Raw genomic sequence first — 19175 nt, 5'->3', positions numbered from 1 at the left:
ATGCTTTGCGGTTCCAAAATGGCGGCAGGCAGCCCGAACACCCGGCCCAACATGCTTTGCGGTTCCAAGATGGCGGTAAGCAACACAGCCATCCTGGCCCAACATGCTTTGCGGTTCCAAAATGGCGGCAGGCAGCCCGAACACCCGGCCCAACATGCGTTGCGGTTCCAAGAGTGGGCCGGCCCAGCATGCTTTGCGGTTCCAAGATGGCGGCGCCCAGGGAGAGCTGAGGCAAACCGGCTACCCGGCCCAACATGCTTAGCGGTTCCAAGATGGCGGCGCCCAGCGAGAGCCGGAGTGGCCCGGCCGGGAGCAGCGGAAGCAGGCGGCTGCAGCCCCCGGGGTGAGGGCCCCCAGGCAGGGCTGGGCTCTTCTCCCTTAAGCCACCCCCTAATTATGGGGCTGTGAGGCGGGAATGGGCTCTCGGCTCTGCTGTCAGGCTGGAGGGGTGGAAGGAGGGGGCAAGGGTTGGTTTAATCAGCTGGTTTCCGGAAGCCCCCCAAATTGAAGGGGTAATAGAAACGCAATGGGCATGAGATCTGTCTCAAGGGGTTTTGCTTTTCTGCTCTTGAGTTAATAGTTGCTCCTTTTTTCTTTTTTTTTTTTAAATCCGTGACCCAGGAAGCGAGCGTCGATGAGGAAAAGGAGCAGCCTCCAAATTGTCCTTTAGATAGAGAGGAGCTGGGGAGAAACACGTGGTCTGTCCTTCACACGGTGGCGGCGTACTACCCAGACCACCCCACCAGCGTGCAGCAGCAAGAGATGACCCAGTTCATCAACCTGTTTTCTAAGTTTTATCCATGTGACGAATGTGCGGAGGATCTGAGGGAAAGGTGAGTTGTATTTTATCGATGCATCTGCAGGAAAGAGGCCCGTGTAAAATCTTGGGATCCTGTCGCTCCAGTGGCACGAGGTCATTCACTTTTCCAATGCTTGTTCTTCACATCTGTTACATGTTGTAAAAAATGAGTGAGTTGTTTAGGGATTGAGCCCTATACCTCTCAAAACTACATAAAGGAGTTCTGTATATTTGCTGGTTCAAATCCGCTTGCTAGCAACACCATGCAGCTATCTCACGGTGTATGATAAATAAGTTTATTTTTGGATCGTGGCCTAGCTTTCAGTGGACAGCTGCCTACTCCACAAAAGCACTGCCAGTAATGGTCCCACATTACCAGTCTCGGCAAACGGGCCAAGGACCAAATGGGGTGTGGTACTTGGTAGCATCTTCAAGTCTTGGTACTGCCAACAGTGCATTTGGTTTGGGACTTGTTTTGTGTGATGAACTTTAAAACTTTGATATCAAACATTTCAGTATCCTGACCGACTCCAAGATACAAACCACGTGGAGCAGTATATAGAGTGTTTGAATGCTTCTTTCATAAGGTGATTCACGATTCAGAACAGAGCTGCTTATTGTAAAGAGAGGTAAAAAAAAAAACAACCAACCACAACACTTTCTGTCTTGCATGAAAGCCCTTCCAGCAATGTTTTCAGTGCTTTGGTATGGGGTCCAATTTATTGTGATTGCTGGATGCATAATGCAGAATCTCTAATTACCAACTAAAATGTGTCATTGTGGAAATGAAGTTGATCTTTTTCATCTCATAAAATTGCCCCTCCATATGACTTAAATAATCAGCTGCATTAATGGAGATGAGTCGAAGGAATAGCTCTAAACTTGAATAACGCTAGTGTATAGTCTGTCTGCTAGAGAACAGACCTGCCTCTCGTATAAAGCCAAGCTAACCTTATCCACAAATAGAACTATATAAAACAAAAAGGACAGTTTGAAAATTAGTTACTGACTTAGTTGAAAGGAGCCAAACATGGAAAATCAGCTCAGTAATATTTGTCAAGAAGTTCTTTCTTTTCAGAATATTCACAAACCTGGTTACTTTGTGTGTTTTGCCATGGATTAGCTGCTTGATTAGTATCTAATTTGGAATATCATTGATAGCTGACTAGGAATTTCTGGACTCCACTTGACTTGCATAAAACCAGTGCAACTTCATGTATCTTCATATTTAGCGGGGAGCTGCAATCCACAACGAATACAGATCTCAGTCTGCAGGGCTCTGTGGGACATGTCTTGAACTAATGGATAAGGGGGACTCAGGCCATCAGCAAGCCACACCTCTGCTTTGGGAGACTGAAATCAGTGACTGTAAAGAAGTAAACAGCATTTGATTCCTCTTCCCTCTGCAGATTACGTACAAACCAGCCTGACACCAGCAGCAGAAATAACTTATCCCAGTGGTTTTGCTTACTTCATAATGACGTGAACAAGAAATTGGGGAAGTCTGAATTTGACTGCTCCAAGGTGGATGAACGCTGGCGAGATGGCTGGAAAGATGGTAGCTGTGATTAATCTGTAGAGACTGCCCTGGAAATCGGACAGACCAGTTCTAACATAAGACTCATCCCCGGTGGGAAATCGTCATGAAGAGATGCAAGTAAATATATTTGTGTGTATGTGTGGTTGACATAGCTTATGGTAAAAAGGTGGCTGCTACTTTTATCTCATCCCAACAGGATCTTGATTTAGGAGTGACTAATTTTACGTCGTCATGTATCTTCTGGGACTGGACCTTGTGTTTGTTGTAGTAACTGTCAGAAACTTGGCAAATTCAAGCAAAGTTGCTGATGCAACTTGTAGAAAGAAAAAGGTCTTGGCATTTCCTTAGTTTTGGGGGCACCTTGTGGCCACTGTTGCCTTTTCCATCCCGTTCAAGCCTCTTTCCTTCGTTTGGCAGTGCCTTTCTCCTTCACTCTGTCATTTCAGCTGCTGTGCTGGTCCAATGACGGGCAGTTTGACTGCTGGTTCATGAGTCTCCTGTGTTTTGGGCCAACCATGTAGTCCTTCATCTTCTCTTCAGTAATTTCCTATGAGCTGTTGCATGTTCACGCTGTTTAACTACTAACTCCTCTACCTTTACACTCACTTGCTAAAAGCCTCAAGGCAAGAACATTTTGTGTAAATATTAAAATATCAGAACTCAGGATTTTATTCCCAGCCATAACAAATATCCTCTTTTTTATATTCCTTTGTCTAAACTTGTAGAACCTCACTTCGAAGCAAGAGGGCACTGCAGGAAGAAAAATATATAAACTCTTTGACCAGCTAAAATGTAAATGCTTTGTGACTTGTTTGTTCATTTTTTTTTAACCCAGGTGAGTTCCATGAGACAAGTCTACTGAACCAGCTCTTTAGAAATAAGTATTTATTTTTTGTCTCTGAACTTTTGTGGTTCACAGACCCCATTCCTATGACATGAGTGGAAGAGACAGATAGCTGGTTGTAATGAAGCCTACTCAAGTTTGCTTTATGTATAGGATTCATTAAAACAGTGTACATGTTCTGAGATCCTTTGAGTAATTGTTGACTGGCCTGGTATGATGGTATTACCCTGAAGGTGAAGTTCCCTCTCTAGACTAGAGGAACTTGCACAGAAGCCTATGCAGCATTTGAATCTTGCTTAAGTCTTACATTAGAGTCTTAAGTACCAAATGCATTGTGAACTCAAAATGGTGTGTAGGGTATACTTCACCTTTAGAAACTGGCCAATTCCATACTGAATATTATGCCTCTAGGTTGGCTGTACTGCATCAGTATGTTCCTGGGGTTTGTGCACTTGAATTTCAGGTGCAAGTGAAATAGAAACGTAAATAATATAAGCAACCTGGCTCTTCTTAGACTATGGCTCTGTAAAATTATGTCAGAATTATTTAAAGTTATTGAAATTAGAGTATGATTCTTTCTCCTTTTTTTTAGATGTATAATAAATATAATTGCATTTCTGGGTTCTAGTTGTTCCAATGACCTTGTGCAAACTTACAATATCAGTATTTAATTCTTTTCCTTGTGTATTTTCTTCTGATGCTTTTAATTGTATTTCCCCTTCTGGGGGTTTGTGAACTTCCTACATGCATTTATTTCATGGGCTACTTTATCTGCCCTGTGAGGTATGAAAGTAGACTGGGATTTGCACAGAAACTTTAATGGGGGACATCACGTCAAATGAAGGTATTGGGATTCTGATATTGTCTGTTAGTAAACCTTTGACCCTAATGTTGTGGTGCTAGGGTCTTGTTGGTGAGTACTTAACCAGTCAAAGCTTTAGGAAGATATTCAGCTGATGTATGACACCTTTCATGTCATTTGAAGCCGAACCTGTTAAAAAAAAAATAGCAGAAAGATTTTATTTTTAGTTAAGTAGCATCCAGCTAGTGGTATGTTGTTTTACTCCTCAGTATTTTTCTCTAATCAAACTGAAACTTGATTTCATACCATCTTTATGATTTAACTGAATTAAGGCTTTGGGATTTTTGTCCAGCCAATTAAATGCTACTGAGATCTCTCTTGGTGCATGTTCCGTTATGTGAAATAAATAATTCCAACCCATTTTGATCAACAAATTGTACAACAGAATGTAATACTTAGGTTAGTGTGAAATTCATCCCTTTGCAGGGATGGTCTAGGCACCACTTACATCCCACCTGGGCTTGATCTAAACTACAAAGTTCTGCTGACAGAGCTGTGTCATCCAAGAGCACCAAATTGTGCTGGAGAAGATCACATCCCTAGTTGACATGGGTATGCCAGCAAGACCCTGGTGGAGACACAGCTATGCCAGTAGGAGAGTGCTTACGTCATGCGGGAAGAATGTGTAACTATGCAGACAGAAATAGCCTTCTGCCTCATGTGCTGGCTATCCCGTAGCTATGCCAGCATACCTATGCTGGTGGAAGCCTTGGGAGGTTGACAATTCCTGAAGTCCTTAAAATAGCATTTCAAGACTGCCTCTACTGATAACTAATCAACAAACTCTGGCTACGAGTATATTAATAGGACAGATAGTAACTGCACCATGTGGCTACCAGCTAACCATTGCAGATGTTTGTATTCTCTGCTTTTCTCTTATGTTTACACCTTACAGCTTTGATCTGTCTTGTTTTCTCAGGTGTGATCTTAGACCTGGGGGCTGGAGGGCAGTGCTGCTCTGGTTGGAGCAAATCAGAAGCGTTGACCTTATTTATGTAATTTCTTTAAGATGTTTCTAGCTGTATATTAAGGAAAAACGCATGCATTCCCTTATCTTCTGTGCCCACAGTGCTTTAATTCTGAGACTATCTGTATGCAAATATTTTTCCTATTAATATCAAACTAATAAAGCCAACGAGTTCCTCTCTGATTTCTCTGGTCCATGTGGCTTTACCAAAAGAACAGATGTCCTGACAGTGCTACTATGTTGTTGTCTGACCTTGGTCAGCTCACCTAACTTGTGCATTTGGATCCTAATCTGAGACAAGGCAGATGGAGTTAAACCCACTTTTAAGATTTACTGGGAGGCATCAATAATTATAGAAATGCCATTAGTGCCTGTCCCCCGCTGAGTTCTGTGGGCATGGGGAATTTAAAGCACTTCTTGAGATCAGAGCCTGTGTCAGTTTGTGTACCATTGCAGCAGCTGAAACCTGGTTGAACTCCAGCAGAAAGGCAACCAGAGCTTTCACCCACAAGGGCTTGTGGCCCATTGAAGGGGAACAGTCGCATTGGGTACATGAACACTCACAGCCTTAAACTCCCTAGAGCAGCTGCTAGCAGTGGGGAGGCTCCTTTCCTTTAATATGACTGACCATCAGGAGGGAAGACAGGGTGAGGAGAGGCAGGCAATCCCTAAGGAACTCATTTGATGTAATTCCAATGCTGCTTCTGTGTAATAAGCACCCAACTTGCCCTTATCTCCACAAATCGCTTATTACTCTTGCTGGTGTGTTTGCACTCACAACTGATTGTTCCTGAATGCAAAGAGCAGTGAGCAACAAGGGAATCACATGACTTGTGAATGAGGTTGCTGTGCCTCCCCTTGCCAGCAAACAACCATGCAGCTGCTGACGGAAGCATTGCTGAGGATGTGTGTCTAATATTTTCCCAAGGATAAACTGTTCTCATGTACCTTTTGGGTGTAAATGTTCACCTTCACTGTCAAGACGCATGGGAGTAACAGTATGCATGGATTCCCCCCCCCGAATACATCTCTCTTAGGCAATGTGTAGAGCCTCCTCTTCCCTAGCACAGTTTTGTTTTGTCCACCCGATGCTGCCAGCTCTGTTGGTGCTTGAGACTTGAAGGGATGGATTTGTCTGACTTTTTCTTTAATGTCAGTGCAGGTTTGCTGGCTTAGAGGAGAGCAGTATAAACTGCCCCATCACTCTGGGCAGAGACTGCTGTTAAAGGTATCTTTGCAGGTAGTCAGTCATTAGTCCCTCAGTGGAGACTGTCATCAAGGTAGTCAAGCCCTGGAATGTGCCCACTGGGATTGAAAACACCAACTTGCATACATCAATCACCCAGTTGCTACAAAGGAGCAGAGCTCTGGTTACTGCCAACCTGGTTGCACTTGCATCAGTGTGTATATGCCATTTCCAAGCACTTGTGCCATCCTTTCTATGATTCCTCTCCAGGTTTCCAGAAGCAAAGGATAACCAGCTCACCATCTCCCTGCTTTGATACTGTTCTTCCTCCCCTCGCTATATGACAATCCTGCCAGCATATATTGCATTATTAAAGTCTAGCAAAGCAGAAGATGAAGATAACACAGCGCCAAGAGCCGTGATCAAGACTGGTAGGCTTCATGAAAATCTTCTCTAGAACACACTGCGTCCAGTCAACCTGGCCCAGTGATTAGGTCAGGGACATGGTAATCAGGACTCTTGGGTTCTTTTCCTGACTCCCACCGCCTTTCAGTTTGCTTGCTGCTAAGGAGTACTCTCCAGAGGTACAAAGCACTGTGCCTGTGGACACTTGTTTTTCTTTGACGGTGGAGGTTTCCAAGCACACCCGACTCTGATCCCAGTTTTTTTCCTCATGTGTCACAGTGTCTCACTTTCCCCCGCATTGCCCTTTGGGCTCATAGGAGCCTTTTTGAGACTTTCGGTCCTGTGCCAGCTCCCCAGGAAAGTTCTTTTGCATCCCAGTGAAGTAGCCGCTAGAGGGCAACAGAACATCTGTTTCATTGACTTCTCCATTTCTTCGTCAGGCTTTCATAGATTCATAGATGTTAGGGTCAGAAGGGACCTCAATAGATCATCGAGTCTGACCCCCCTTTCAGATTAGAAGAGGAGTCAGAGGATTTCTACCTGCTCCTAGCCCCCTTCCTATGTGTAGGAGGAGGGGTAATGCAGGTCACTTCAATTACTTTTCAAGCCCAGGGCACATTGATCTTAACCCTGGCTCTGTGGTTACCCAGCACATGTGCTGTTCTTTTGACTTACTTTTACAGGCCTGCAGTGAGAAGAAGGTTATTTGTCTGCCCATGGCTGAAATCTGTACTCAGCAACACAGCGAAACATCACCTGGGTGCAGAGGAGTGGGCATGTGTTTACATCAGTATACCTGCCGCTTGACGTTCCTGGCACAAATTCCCAGCGTATGGGGACAATCCAGGTGCTTTTTTCAGGTCTACAACAAATCAGGAAGAGCATGGAAAGCTGTTCTGAAAACACTGAATTCCTCTGTCGCTTTTACAGCAGTCACTTCTCCAGCCACAGGATCTTCTGAAGCTTCTTGCTGATCTGTTCCACAGGGTGAACTGTGCTAGGCACTGTACAAACAGCACCAAAAAGGCAGTCCCCACCCCAAAGGTCTGGCAGGCTCTTGGAGATAGTGCCTCCTGCCTTGGCTGTGGGGGTTGGCTCTTCCTGTGCCTGCTATAAGATAGCAGTTTTCAGATCTAGCTGGGCTTCCTCATGGTAGAGGCTGTACAGGAGCTAAATAAAATCCAACCGTGCATTCCTTGTTCTCTTGCTTCCCCTCTGCAACATTTTCTGCCATTGTAAGCCCGGACCCTGGTCTAGCCCCAGGCCCCTTCGCTGCAAACAAGCTCTCATCTGCACGACGAGTGTAAGCAATCTGCTGTTGAGTTTGTGGTCTGCATCGGTAGGTGACACTGAGGTCTCTCAGGAGCTGCAGCAGGAAGTTCCTTGTTATGGTTAATGCACATTTCTCTTCCTGTTGCAAGGAGAGGCCTCCGACAAGTCAGCCTCTGGTGTGCTGTATGAACATTTAGAACCTGTTAGGCCCTGCCCTGAGCAGCTTACAGTGTGAAAGAGGAGGCTCGCCAGGTGGGCAAGACAGTGACATAGGTCATGTCTACACTCATAAGATGGTCACAGTTTTTAGCCAGTCAGGAGCAGCGATCACCACTTTCTCACTGCTCATCCTAGGAGGTTGCAGTGTCCATTCATAGCATCTGACAAAGTAGGTAGTTACCTAAGAAAGCCCGTGCCTCTGAACTAGTTAACCTCTAAGGTGTTACCCTGCCCTACCATCTGCTTGACTTCAGATTATCGTGGCCAATCACCTCTGTATGTCCTGGGAAAAGGGGGAGTTTAAAGGGAGGACCTGAAGGGCAATCAGGAGTTCAGGGAAGATGATGTAGTTTGAGACAGGATGCAGCTGGTTGTTTTTTCAGGCAGAAAAGGCAGTGGGCCTGTCAAAGCTATTCTAGGGAAGCTTCCTTCTGGGTTTGTGGTTATGAGACAGTGTTCAGCTTCCCACCCCCACAGATTTATTTTAACCAGTTAGACTTTCCCCTCAGCCTCCTTTGAAGCCTTTGTTTTTCCCCAAACAGAAAACTATTTCCTGAACCCCAGCTTCCCACGCAGGCTGTAAAACACATGGGGCTTTTCTTGTGACTGTCAGCTATGCTTAGGCAGGACCTAGGTTTCTCTGTCTCCCTGGTCAGTGCTACCAGTGGTATAAGGAAGCAGAAAAGTTTTATCGTTGCCCTCTCTACACGATAAAATGCTACACATACAGCACAGAGCAGCTGTGAGAAGGACCTGGGAGTGGAGATCAAAACCAGGACTCAAGAGACCTGGGTTGAGTTTGTAGCTCCAGCATAGACTCCCTGAGCAAGTCACTTCATCCTCAGACCTCAGTTCCTCCTCTGTATAATAAAGACAATAATGCCTTTTTCATGCCCTTTGTCTGTCTTGCCTATTCAGATCAGAAGTTCCCTAGAAGAGGGACTGCTTCCTCCTAGGAATGTACAGCACCTAACACAGCAGGGCCCCAGGCTCAGTACATTCTACTGCAATACCAGTAAATCCTAAGATTTGGTCCTACCACTTTCCTGTCACGTCCTGTTGCAATTTCCCCTTGCACTCCCAACAAGCTGTTTAACGTTCATTAAGGGCATTCACTTAAAAACCAAAAGGCAGTTCCCATTTCTGAATGTCACTGTAGATGCCTTGTGTGTGGTGGTGGTGTGTTTTCTTGGAATGCTCATTACTGATCTTGTATAAGGCAATGTCATAAGAAATGCCAAGTGAGATGGACTGAGCAGAAAGGGGCCCCTTTACCACTGTTCTTACTGGTCTATTGTAGTTCAGATGAGAGCGGCAGTACCTCTGTATGTCAGATCACTGCTCGGGTTCCTGTGGATCTGTCCTGCATCCTTGTCGCTGTCCATCCCTGCTCTCATTACCATGCTTAGCTGAAGCACTGAATGAATAGGAAGTGACAAGTGCAAAATGCAGCTTTCTGGTCTGACTTTTGCTGCAGGATATGGCTGGTCTGGTCCTAGTGAGGTCTCTTTGGAGTTCACCCGGATACCTTTTATTCCTTCTATCCAATTCTGGGCTCCTTCTGGACCTATCATATATACCCCGGGGATCTCACTAATCCAGAGTTTTGGCCTAGGAAATCCCCCAAGACTTTTTGTGCTATGAGCACTTTTGTGAATGAACAAACAAGGTGTTCCAGGAATGAGACATCGAGATGTCACCGCTGGTGGACATTATAAAACACTCCAGGTTTGTTTTTACCAGCTTTGAAACTCTACTAACCTTTCTGTGTAGCCTGTCTACCACCTTGCAGTCTACCGCCCTAAAATTCCCCTGGCAGTTTCCACTAGAGAAGCTACTCCCCAGAGCCCCTCCTGTTAAAAGAACTTGTATCTGTACTTGCATGGATAGACTTGTGCTTATGCTTGTTGAATGCCTGCTGAATTCATCCCCAGGAGTGATTGCATATTAGCAGTGGGTGGGTGATCATCATATAGCTTTAAAGTAACTGTGGGGTGCAGCAGGTTGGAAGGCACTCTGTAGCTTTAGAGCAATATCATGCTAAGGCATTGTTAGATGAGGAATATTATATCGCCCTGGGCACTAGATTCTCAGGCACCTCCCAGTAAGATTTCCATTGGCTCCTTTTTCTCTTCCTAGAGGCTAAATGTACAAGGCAGTTTTAGTCAGGCCCTGATGGATGCTACACAGGGCATTTCAGGGCAGCATGATCATGAAACAAGATGTTTAGTTGCTAAGGGGCAAAGAATTGCAATTGAATGTGCCATTCAGACAGCAAAGGAAGAGCAGGACTGTTTCACCCTCTCCGCGTGTGTAAAAAGACCAGGTCAGGTTCAGCCCTGATGGGATTTAGTGGACATAAATGGACCATATGCTGGGGCTGGAACTTCTCATGCATGCTCATACTTGCACAGATCGGGCTTTGGAAAAGGGCTTATCCCAACGTCCCACCTGCTGAAAGTCACTGGTAGGAACGATGCCAGGAGAGGGTGGATTTCACAGCAGTATTTTAGCTGTAGGATGCTAAAGAGCAGATATGGCCAGATATTTGTTTCATCTGTAAAAGCAGAGGCAGAGATCCAGAAAGAAAAATATCATCTATTGCTGCTTTGCTATAGAAAAGTGCCTGTGAGCATTTGGTTTCACGGGCTTACATTTTCCACTGCTCTGATTCCCCTGGGCTTGACCTGTCCCCATTACAATCAGTGCCAGAATCCCTAGTGGGGGCTGGAGTCGTGCACTTTACTTTGCCTCAACAAGTCATTCTAAGAAGTGGCAGGAGAGGAGATGAAACATAGCCGCCATGAAAGGCAGCAAGACTTCAGCTTCAATGCAAACCAGATCACGCTGTCCAGGAAGCAAGGTGGTTGTATGAGTGTGCATGAGAGGTTCAGTAGAGCGTCCAGGTTCATGCCCAAATGTCTTACCTAGTTAGTGTCTTCCAGGACTCCCATGACCCTGATATTGGAACTTCTTGGGATGCTGGCACGGGCAAGCAGCAGCCGGGTGACTTTTGAAGCAGGAGGAGTCACAGGAATTTGGCTTAAGTTCTGCATTTCCTCTGGGCTTTGGCTACCTCTCAGTCTACCACAACATCTCACAATGTATACAGCTTAGAGATGCTGCTTCAGAAGCCAGGTAACTTAAACCCAGTGCATGCCCAGCCATGTAAACTTACACCATCAGTATGGGTACACTGGTTTAATTGCATTGATCTACACTACCCCAGCCTGACTCTTGCATGTAGATAAGGCGAGAGAGAGAGAGGATCAGCTCCTCCTCTGAGTGACTGGGGAGTAACTACCACCGAAAGTTACATAATGGCTCAGAGCAGCATTTGGCCCAGCGGACCTGAGCAGTTATCAGTAACACATCAGACCCATGAGCAGCACCACACCTCTGTAATGAGATAAGAAATGATGGATAGCTATGGACTGACAAGAATAACACACATAAGCCCCTAGATGCACTGAAAATGGGGGTGTGGGAGGCACGTAGTGATTGATTACATAGTCAATGGCTTGTAGTGCATACAAAGAACCCCCTGGGTTTCTAAATCTGAGATCTTAGTCCGGGATTTGCAGTGCGTGGCTCTTTAGGACAGGCAGTGGTTTGTGCCTGCATCAGGCCTGGTCATACATTTGCTGATGTGTCTCTGTCTCTAAGAACATTTTATCCCAGTACCAAGCAGCTGCTGCCGAGCGTTTTTCTCCCATGCCCTAAGCTGAGTTTACTGCAGTCATGAATATCTGTGTCTGGCCAATTAAGAGATGAATGAGTCTGTCCTCTGGAGTTAATTTTGACATTTCCTTCCTTAGTTTCAAGCTGGAGCTCCAGGAGCTGGGCTCGTGCACTGAAGTGAATCCTGGATACAAAGCAGTCCTAGAGCTTTATGGACACGCAGGCTGGCAGGGCTCCAATCACTCCATCCCTTTGGCACAGCGGGAAGCCCTGCTGGCTTTCCTACCTAATCTATGTTAGCGTGAGGGTCCAAGCTCCAGCTCCTAGAGTCATGTGATTGTGTGAGAATCTGAGCTCCTGTTTGAAATACAAGGTACATTTCTAGCCTTGGTAACTGCAAAAATAAGCTTGATCAGATTCCTCCCCCCACTGGGAGATCACACTATGCTTGACTAAAATATGGAGCTTACTAGACCTCATGATTTCAATACTCCAACAGCCAGAGCCATCAGTGGTTTCTGAACTTGTTTCTACAGGTGTTTAATTCCTTTGTTGTGTCCTCCTGATCTCTCTGCCTCAGTCCAACCCTACAGCAGCTGGTTATATAGAGAGACACCATGTGAAAGGCATGTCCGGCTTTAAATGCTCTATTGATTATTAGAGACACCTTCCCCCACTCCCTTTTCATGCATTTCAGGAAGGAGGAAATAAGAGCCCAACAAGCCTCCTTCACACCATTCATTTTTTAATGTTGAGAAGAGTGTGGGGACTGGCCCTGCATCATCCACAGATGATGGAGATGCTCAGGATGACCAGGCACCCCTGTCTTGTGGGTGGATCACTGGCATGATACCCTGGGGTTAAGGCAATGTCTACAAAGCAGTCAGAGAGAGAGAGGTATCTCTGCAGGTGAGCCAATGAGCTCCAGCTGCAGCAGCCCAAAGCTAGGGCAGTCTGGCCTTGAAGTATTCCCCCAGCTTTTTAGGCAGGTCTTGCAGCCTGCACTGAGCTCTGTGCTGCTCTAGTTGTGGTGCTGTCAGTAGCTGAGCTGGGGAGTTTAAAGCTGGCTGGGGGGTGTTTGCACAAGCAGTGATCACTACTTGGCTGCAGAGTAATGTTCTCACAGTAGGATCCTAGCACAGTACCTCAGTGTAGCTGGTTGAAGCCAGCCCCTTGCTGTGGAGATTGCACTTGGCATGGACAAACTGCTCAAGGCAGAACCCACCTTAGCCTTGTCTCCTTTGGGGCTGCACAGCCAGTGAGCTCCAGGTAAAAAGCAGGTCTTTGCAGCAAGGGCAAAGCTCAGGAGGCTGTCAAGGCCCCAGGAACGTGAATTGCGCCCAGGTGCTGAAACAGCTCCAGTGAAAAGTGTTACATGCATGATTCTGGCAACCCAGTCCTAAAGTCTCATTGAAACCACCGTGAGCTCCTAGTGCAGGTGGCAGTCCCCCACACCTGCAGCCCACTGAAGTCTAAGAGGAGATCTTATTGCAAGCAAAGCTCCTGTGGCAAGTGAAACTGCTGCTAGAAGCATCCCCTGTAACTCTGTTATTTCCTCCCCTATGATGACCGTTCCATACATGCCAGGGGCGCTGTTCATTGTCCTTACCTGCACGTGGCTGGCAAGACCTATCCTGACACAGCTTTTGAGCAGCAAGAAATGACACAAGAAAGAGAAGGGCAAACTTTGCTTGCCCTACTGGTAGCTGTGCTGAAATAGGGGCAGAAAATGAGCAAGGGAGGAAAGCAATGGTACTTTCTGGTGTATAAGATGGATAAAATTGTGGGAAAAATGTCATTGTGCCAACTATTCCTGGCCCAAAGCCCTTGCCATCTAGACAGACAGAGCATAGAGGGCAACATGGGGAGATTATGTGATTTATCTAAGGTCATGCAGAGCCAGGATGGGAACAAACCCCAGGTCTCCCAGCCCAGTGTCCTCCCTGCTGCATCACACCGCCTCTGTGTACAGCGGCTTTTCTTTATCACTGTCAGTTTTTCTGCAGTTGAAAAAGGTCTCAATCAGCAGCCTTGTCTTATGCAAAGGGGGTTAGTTAGTATTATGCAAACAGAATGAGGCTCAGATACCACCCCTAAGGACCTCCAAGGGGAAGGTGCAACCTTTGAAAGATTAATGTAAAAAATGCAAAAGGAACCAGCAGAGCTTGGCGTCATTTGGGGAAATTTCTTGAGTCATGCTGAGTGCAGCTCCAGTATCAATCCTTCACCATCCTGACCATTTGTACCACATCCCTGATGGCAGCAGAACGTAATGGTGCATTCAGAAACAAACAGTGCCAACCTGCTAACCTAGCGCTAATAGGAGTTGTTATAAGAAACACCCTCCAAGCAGAGATCTCTAACAAAGCATTTCCCTCCCAGCACAAAGTCCCAACAGCTGGCAGAAACTGCAAACTTGCCTGGGACTTGCCTTCAAGCATACTCCTCCAAAACTGCCCTCTGACATTTAAAATGAACAATGCAGTACTACGTATAAGTACAGCTCTAGTCACCATTTGCATAAATATTTTCTAACCTGTGCTTAACTAAATGCATTCATCTTTACTTCATCATAGCAGACGGTGTAACATGAGGGGGTATGTGATTTGACACCACCACCCATAAGCACCTGTATTAACATATCGCATCACCGATGGAAATCAACCAAATATCCTCCACTATTTTTTAAAAGATGATGTGATCCATGTGTGACCCTCTTCAGGCCATGCTGAGTTGGGAGAAGGTTACAATTTCACTTTGCAGTTGGACTGGGAAGCTGGGCCTGTACCATCAGGGATTCACGTGCATAATATTTTAAGATTTCTACTTGTTTGCTGAAGTTCTAACTAGTCTCGAGGTGAAAGAATCTATCCTGAAAGTGAACGCAGTTTTTGCTCAGGACACTCCACCACTGATATATTTTTGGTCAAGCAACTGCAAGAGAAGTGAAGAGAAAAATGAATACCACTGTGCATAGCCCTCATCGATCTGACAAAAGCCTTTCATACAGTCAACGGAAGAAACTGTTCTGAAGAAACTATGTTGTCCCCTGAGCTACTGAGCATCATTCACTTATTATATCAAGCGAATAAAGGCAGCTGTAGTTTAAACAAAGAATTAAACACTTTTGACATCAACAACATCACTCTGGAAGATAAATCTCCTGGTGTCGTCAGTGTTTTTTGCTACTTATGTTCCACAATCATCAGGAATCTTGACTTTCAGACCGAACTATCAGAATTGGAAAAGCAGCTAAGAATTTTGGGCTGTTGCAGAAACGTGCATGGAATAAAAGCAACCCATCAGGTAAGGTGAAGATGCGCATCTATGAGATTTGTGTGCTGTCATCCCTGTTTTATGGTTGAGAAACATGGACTAAATATGCTAGGCACATCAAGAGACTGAACAGCGTCCACATGAGATGTCTGCGTAAGATCCTGAAAATGAAGTGGGAAGACAGAATACCAAACACAGAGGTGCTGGAGCACGCGGAACTGACACACTCAGAAACCACTGTGATGGATCAGCTATGTCGGGAGAATGGGAGGAGACCGCATCCCCAAGAATATTTTGTACAGCGAGATTCAAGACGGCTCTAGAAAGCAGGGTCTCCCTCTATGGCAGTACCATGATGTATGCAAAAGTGATATGAAGTCATTCAACATCAGTGTAGAAAGCTGGGAGGAGCGTGCAGAATCCCGTGTGATCCAGAGGGAACATCTGGCACTGGGTGCAGCTCAAATTGGAGTGGCTTTGATCCAGAGGATCGAAGCCAAGCGAGAAAGAAGAAAGCAGCCTGCTGTAAACTTGGACTCCAACTCAGACAACACATGGATCTGTGAAACTTGTAACAAGCTGTGTCACTCTCAAATTGGCCTCGTCAGCCACAACCGGATGCATGAGGCACCTGACTAGACCTCTTACATGCACACCACGATCCAGAGGATCGACCGTTGCCTACAGCTGTTCCTTTCCCTTTCCGAATGCTGATGTATATAGCTGTCGGGTGTGCTTTTTGATTGTGAACTTGCTTGTTTGTTCATGGCACAAAGTTAGTGTGATGGTGCCCCGCGGGTGTAAATGGATGTTCTTTATAACTAGCTGGGTGCACGATGCAGCTTGCCAGGTGCCTGCTTGTTATCAGCCACTTCTGCCACAAACCTTGCTGCCTGTCCACTACCGAGGCACCAGTGTGCCCTGTACCACATGCATTTCTGAACCCCTCAGGTGGTTTTCACGCTGAGTGTTTGTGGGCTCAGTAATTCAGTGGACACTGATTAAATGTTCTGGTCTGTTACTACTTCTCGTTTGTCGATTAGAAATTAGTGTTGAGCTCTGTGTCTTCCTCTTCAGCTGCGAGTGCACATGTGTATGCAGGGGGGTGTTTTGTGCATGTTGGTTTCACACATCAAACAATACAAGGATTTATTTAAAAAAGCAGTACCAGCATGTGGGAGTTGGGTGGTTAGACAGGGAGAAACAGACTCTAGCTTTTCAATGGTGCATTTTAGGCAGATCTCGACTGCAACTGCTCAGAAATGCACCAATTTTTCTCCCCAAGGACTTTGACTGTGGGAGTTGAGGACACTTAGGGCTAGCTAGCCAGTGACTAAAAAGCAAAAGGCACCTGAACACACAGCAGATGTCCCTGAGCTGGATCTGCCCCTAGGACTGTGCACACCTCTGCTTTATTGTGCTGAGATGGGATGTTCAGAAGCAGCAAAGTGATTTGGAGAACACGTCTTGCTGAAAGCCAAAGGTATTTGGGCTCCTAAGTCACTTAGATCACACTCTCCCAGACTGCAGTTCACATGGGGTGGCAATCCCTGGCTGTCGACGTCCCCTGAGGAGCATCCCATCGCAGCCCAGTGAGACAGCCTGCAGTAGCGAAGGCACTAGGGGTAGCCTGGTATTCCCTTAATAGCCTTTTATTTTTTTCATAGTAAAATGTGATTTCTACTGAGCTGGTGACATTGAGGGATGAAAGGCTGAATCCTGCTCTTCCTGCTGGGAGTCAGAAATAGATCTAGAGAAACGATGATTCACCTGGAATTGAGAAAAACTGAATGGCATCCTAACGAGCCTTGGCCATTAAATCTCCTGACCGCACTTGTCAGAGACAAGGATGCAGATTTAACCCCGAGGGCTGGGCTGGTTGGGAGGGGGAAGCACAGAGGGTAGTGCTAGGACCATAGCATCCTGCACGGCAGGACTCTCCAAGCTTGTTGCACACACCACCCCCAAGGCGAGGCAGGCCGGTAGCATTATCCCCCTGTCACAGGTGGGGAAACAGCCACAGAGAAGGAAGATGGTTTTCCCCAGGTCAGAAGGGGAGTCAGTGGCAGAGCCAGGAACAGAACCAGGCTCCGACCACCTGTCTGTTCAGGCCTCACGGTTACTTTTCCTGCCTGTTCCTGTCCTGAGCAGAGCAATGATGTCAAAGTTGTCATGGTATCGGTATCTATGAAACCAAAACCATCATCATCGCGTTAGGAAAACTAAATAAGGACATGATCCTGCAGTCGGTGGGGGGGAAACTCCCTTGGAAACCAGGTGGGGTTTCCCTCCGTGGGGCTCCCATCATTTTCCTCATTCCTTCACCAGCCGGCATAAGAGCCAGGGGCAAGAAGCAGCAGATCCCTCCGGCCCCAACAGACCATCTGGGTGGAGCAAGATGGCTTGGCTTTTCCTGCAGGTGGAAAACACGAGCTTCAGCCCAGCCGACCTGCCCCTCTTACTCTTCAGGCCGAAGAGCAGGTGGCTGCAAGGCTGGAGGCAGCAAAACCTTTCCCTCCAGGCTGGCCCAGCCAGCCCGCTCCCTCCCTCCTAGCTATGAGCCAGCCCCATCCACACCACGGCATCAAGGCCACCTTCTGCTCGGCCTCCGCTGCCTGAGATTTTGGGGGAGGTCCCAGGCTCTTGGCTCAGGGCCTGTTGCCCTTTGGGCAGAGGATGGGGAACCCCTCCACCCATCATCAGTGATGGAGGAGCCCATCATCCACCCATCATGCCTTGGCTGGGATGATGTAGTTGGGGCTGGTCCTGCTTGGAGCAGGGGGATGGACTAGACCTCCTGAGGTCCCTACCAGCCCTCATTTTTCTGTTTTTCTATGATTTCCATCTTCTCTCCCCGGCCCCCCAGAAGCCTGCGTGGCTCAGGGCAGCAGGGTGCCTATGGGTGCTGAGCCCCCCGGGGCAGGGCAGAGCCCTCCTGCAGCCCTTTTGGCCCTTGACCCCCATACACAAGGGGTGCATGAGTGGCTCTCCAGGGCTGAGCCCTCCTGCAACCACCCTTGGCCTTGCACCCCCATGCACAGAGATTGCATGGGTAGCCTGTGGGTGGCTATCAGGGCTGAGCCCCCCGGGGCAGAGCTGAGCCACCCTTGGCCCTGCACATGCATGCACAAGGGATGCATGGATGGCCTATGGGTGGCTCTTGGGGATGAGCCCCTGAGGCAGGGCAGAGCCCTCCTGCAGCCCCTTTGGCCCTGCACCCCCATGCACAAGGGGTGCATGGGTGGCCTATGAGTAGCTCTCCAGGGCTGAGCTCTCCTGCAGCCACCCTTGGCCCTGCACCCCATGCACAGAGGTTGCATGGGTGGCCTGTGGGTGGCTCTCGGGGCTGAGCCCCTGGGTCAGGGCAGAGCCCACCTGCACCCCCTTTGTCCCTGCACCCCCATGCACGGGGTGGCATGGATGGCCTATGGGTAGCTCTCCAGAGCTGAGCCCCTGGGGCAGGGCAGAGCCCCTCTGTAGCCACCCTTGGCCCTGCACCGCCATGCACAAGGGTTGCATGGGTAGCTGTCCGGGCTGAGCCCCCCCCGCAGCCCCCTTGGCCCTGCACTGCCATGCACAGGGCGTGCATGGGTGCTGCAATGGGGGCTGGCAAGCGTGCAGCAAACCCCCCTTGGAGGCGCGCGGGGAAGGACAGGTGGGCTTGGGAAGTGAAGCCCCGGGCAGGCAGCGATGCACCTGCAGGTCCCTCCTCCCCCCCCTCCCGGGATGGTTCCTCCCACCGCCCGGCGCCGCGGGCCAGTGGGCGAGCCCACGCTGCAGCGAGGCGGGGGTGGGCGGGGGAGATGCGGGCTCGAGCCGCACCGGAGCCGCTGCTAGGCGCAGCGCAGCAGCAGCGAAGATGGAAGGAGCCTCCTTCGGAGCCGGCCGGGCTGGGGGGGCCTTCGACCCCCTGGATTTCCTCAAGCAGCCGCAGACCCTGCTGCGGATCACATCCTGGGTAAGGCAGAGCCCCTGCCCGGGTGCCTGGCATGCACCTCTTTCCCCTAGGGGGTTTGGGAGCCTGGCATGGCGCGGAGGCAGGGGGGCATCTCCCCCCCACCAGCTGTCATTGCTGCCCTGGCGCTGGGGATGCTTGCCTTCCTTCCCTGCAGAGGGGCAGGACC

General features: G+C 48.0%; 2 protein-coding genes across 2 annotated transcripts in view; both read left to right on the top strand.

The window, feature by feature from the left end:
- The first annotated feature begins 18 nt into the window (after positions 1-18).
- Positions 19-5189, top strand: GFER (growth factor, augmenter of liver regeneration). Its single transcript, XM_025204633.1, has 4 exons — positions 19-75; positions 263-343; positions 622-833; positions 2209-5189. The coding sequence occupies exons 1-4, from the start codon at positions 19-21 to the stop codon at positions 2369-2371; spliced, it is 513 nt and encodes a 170-aa protein (XP_025060418.1). The 3' UTR covers positions 2372-5189.
- A 13679-nt stretch (positions 5190-18868) lies between these two features.
- SYNGR3 (synaptogyrin 3) overlaps positions 18869-19175 on the top strand; it is a 25485-nt gene continuing 25178 nt past the window's right edge. The window contains exon 1 of the mRNA XM_006024002.3: positions 18869-19009. Coding sequence (XP_006024064.1) covers positions 18911-19009 — 99 coding nt within the window. The 5' untranslated portion in view covers positions 18869-18910. The remainder of the gene's footprint in view (positions 19010-19175) is intronic.

The sequence above is a fragment of the Alligator sinensis genome, unplaced genomic scaffold, assembly GCF_000455745.1.
Source record: "Alligator sinensis unplaced genomic scaffold, ASM45574v1 scaffold1283_1, whole genome shotgun sequence".
In the NCBI taxonomy this organism is placed as follows: Eukaryota; Metazoa; Chordata; order Crocodylia; family Alligatoridae; genus Alligator; species Alligator sinensis.
The sequence above is the reverse complement of the archived record's forward strand: the minus strand, read 5'-3'. Positions and strand labels throughout refer to the sequence as shown.

What these genes read in the sequence shown, in the direction of transcription:
- GFER (XM_025204633.1), top strand. Translation starts at nt 19, where the DNA reads ATGGCGGCAGGCAGCCCGAACACCCGGCCCAACATGCTTTGCGGTTCC. An exon ending in TTTGCGGTTCCAAGATGGCG is followed by an intron (nt 76 to 262) that starts GTAAGCAACACA and finishes CAACATGCTTAG; the next exon opens with CGGTTCCAAGATGGCGGCGC. An exon ending in AGGCGGCTGCAGCCCCCGGG is followed by an intron (nt 344 to 621) that starts GTGAGGGCCCCC and finishes TCCGTGACCCAG; the next exon opens with GAAGCGAGCGTCGATGAGGA.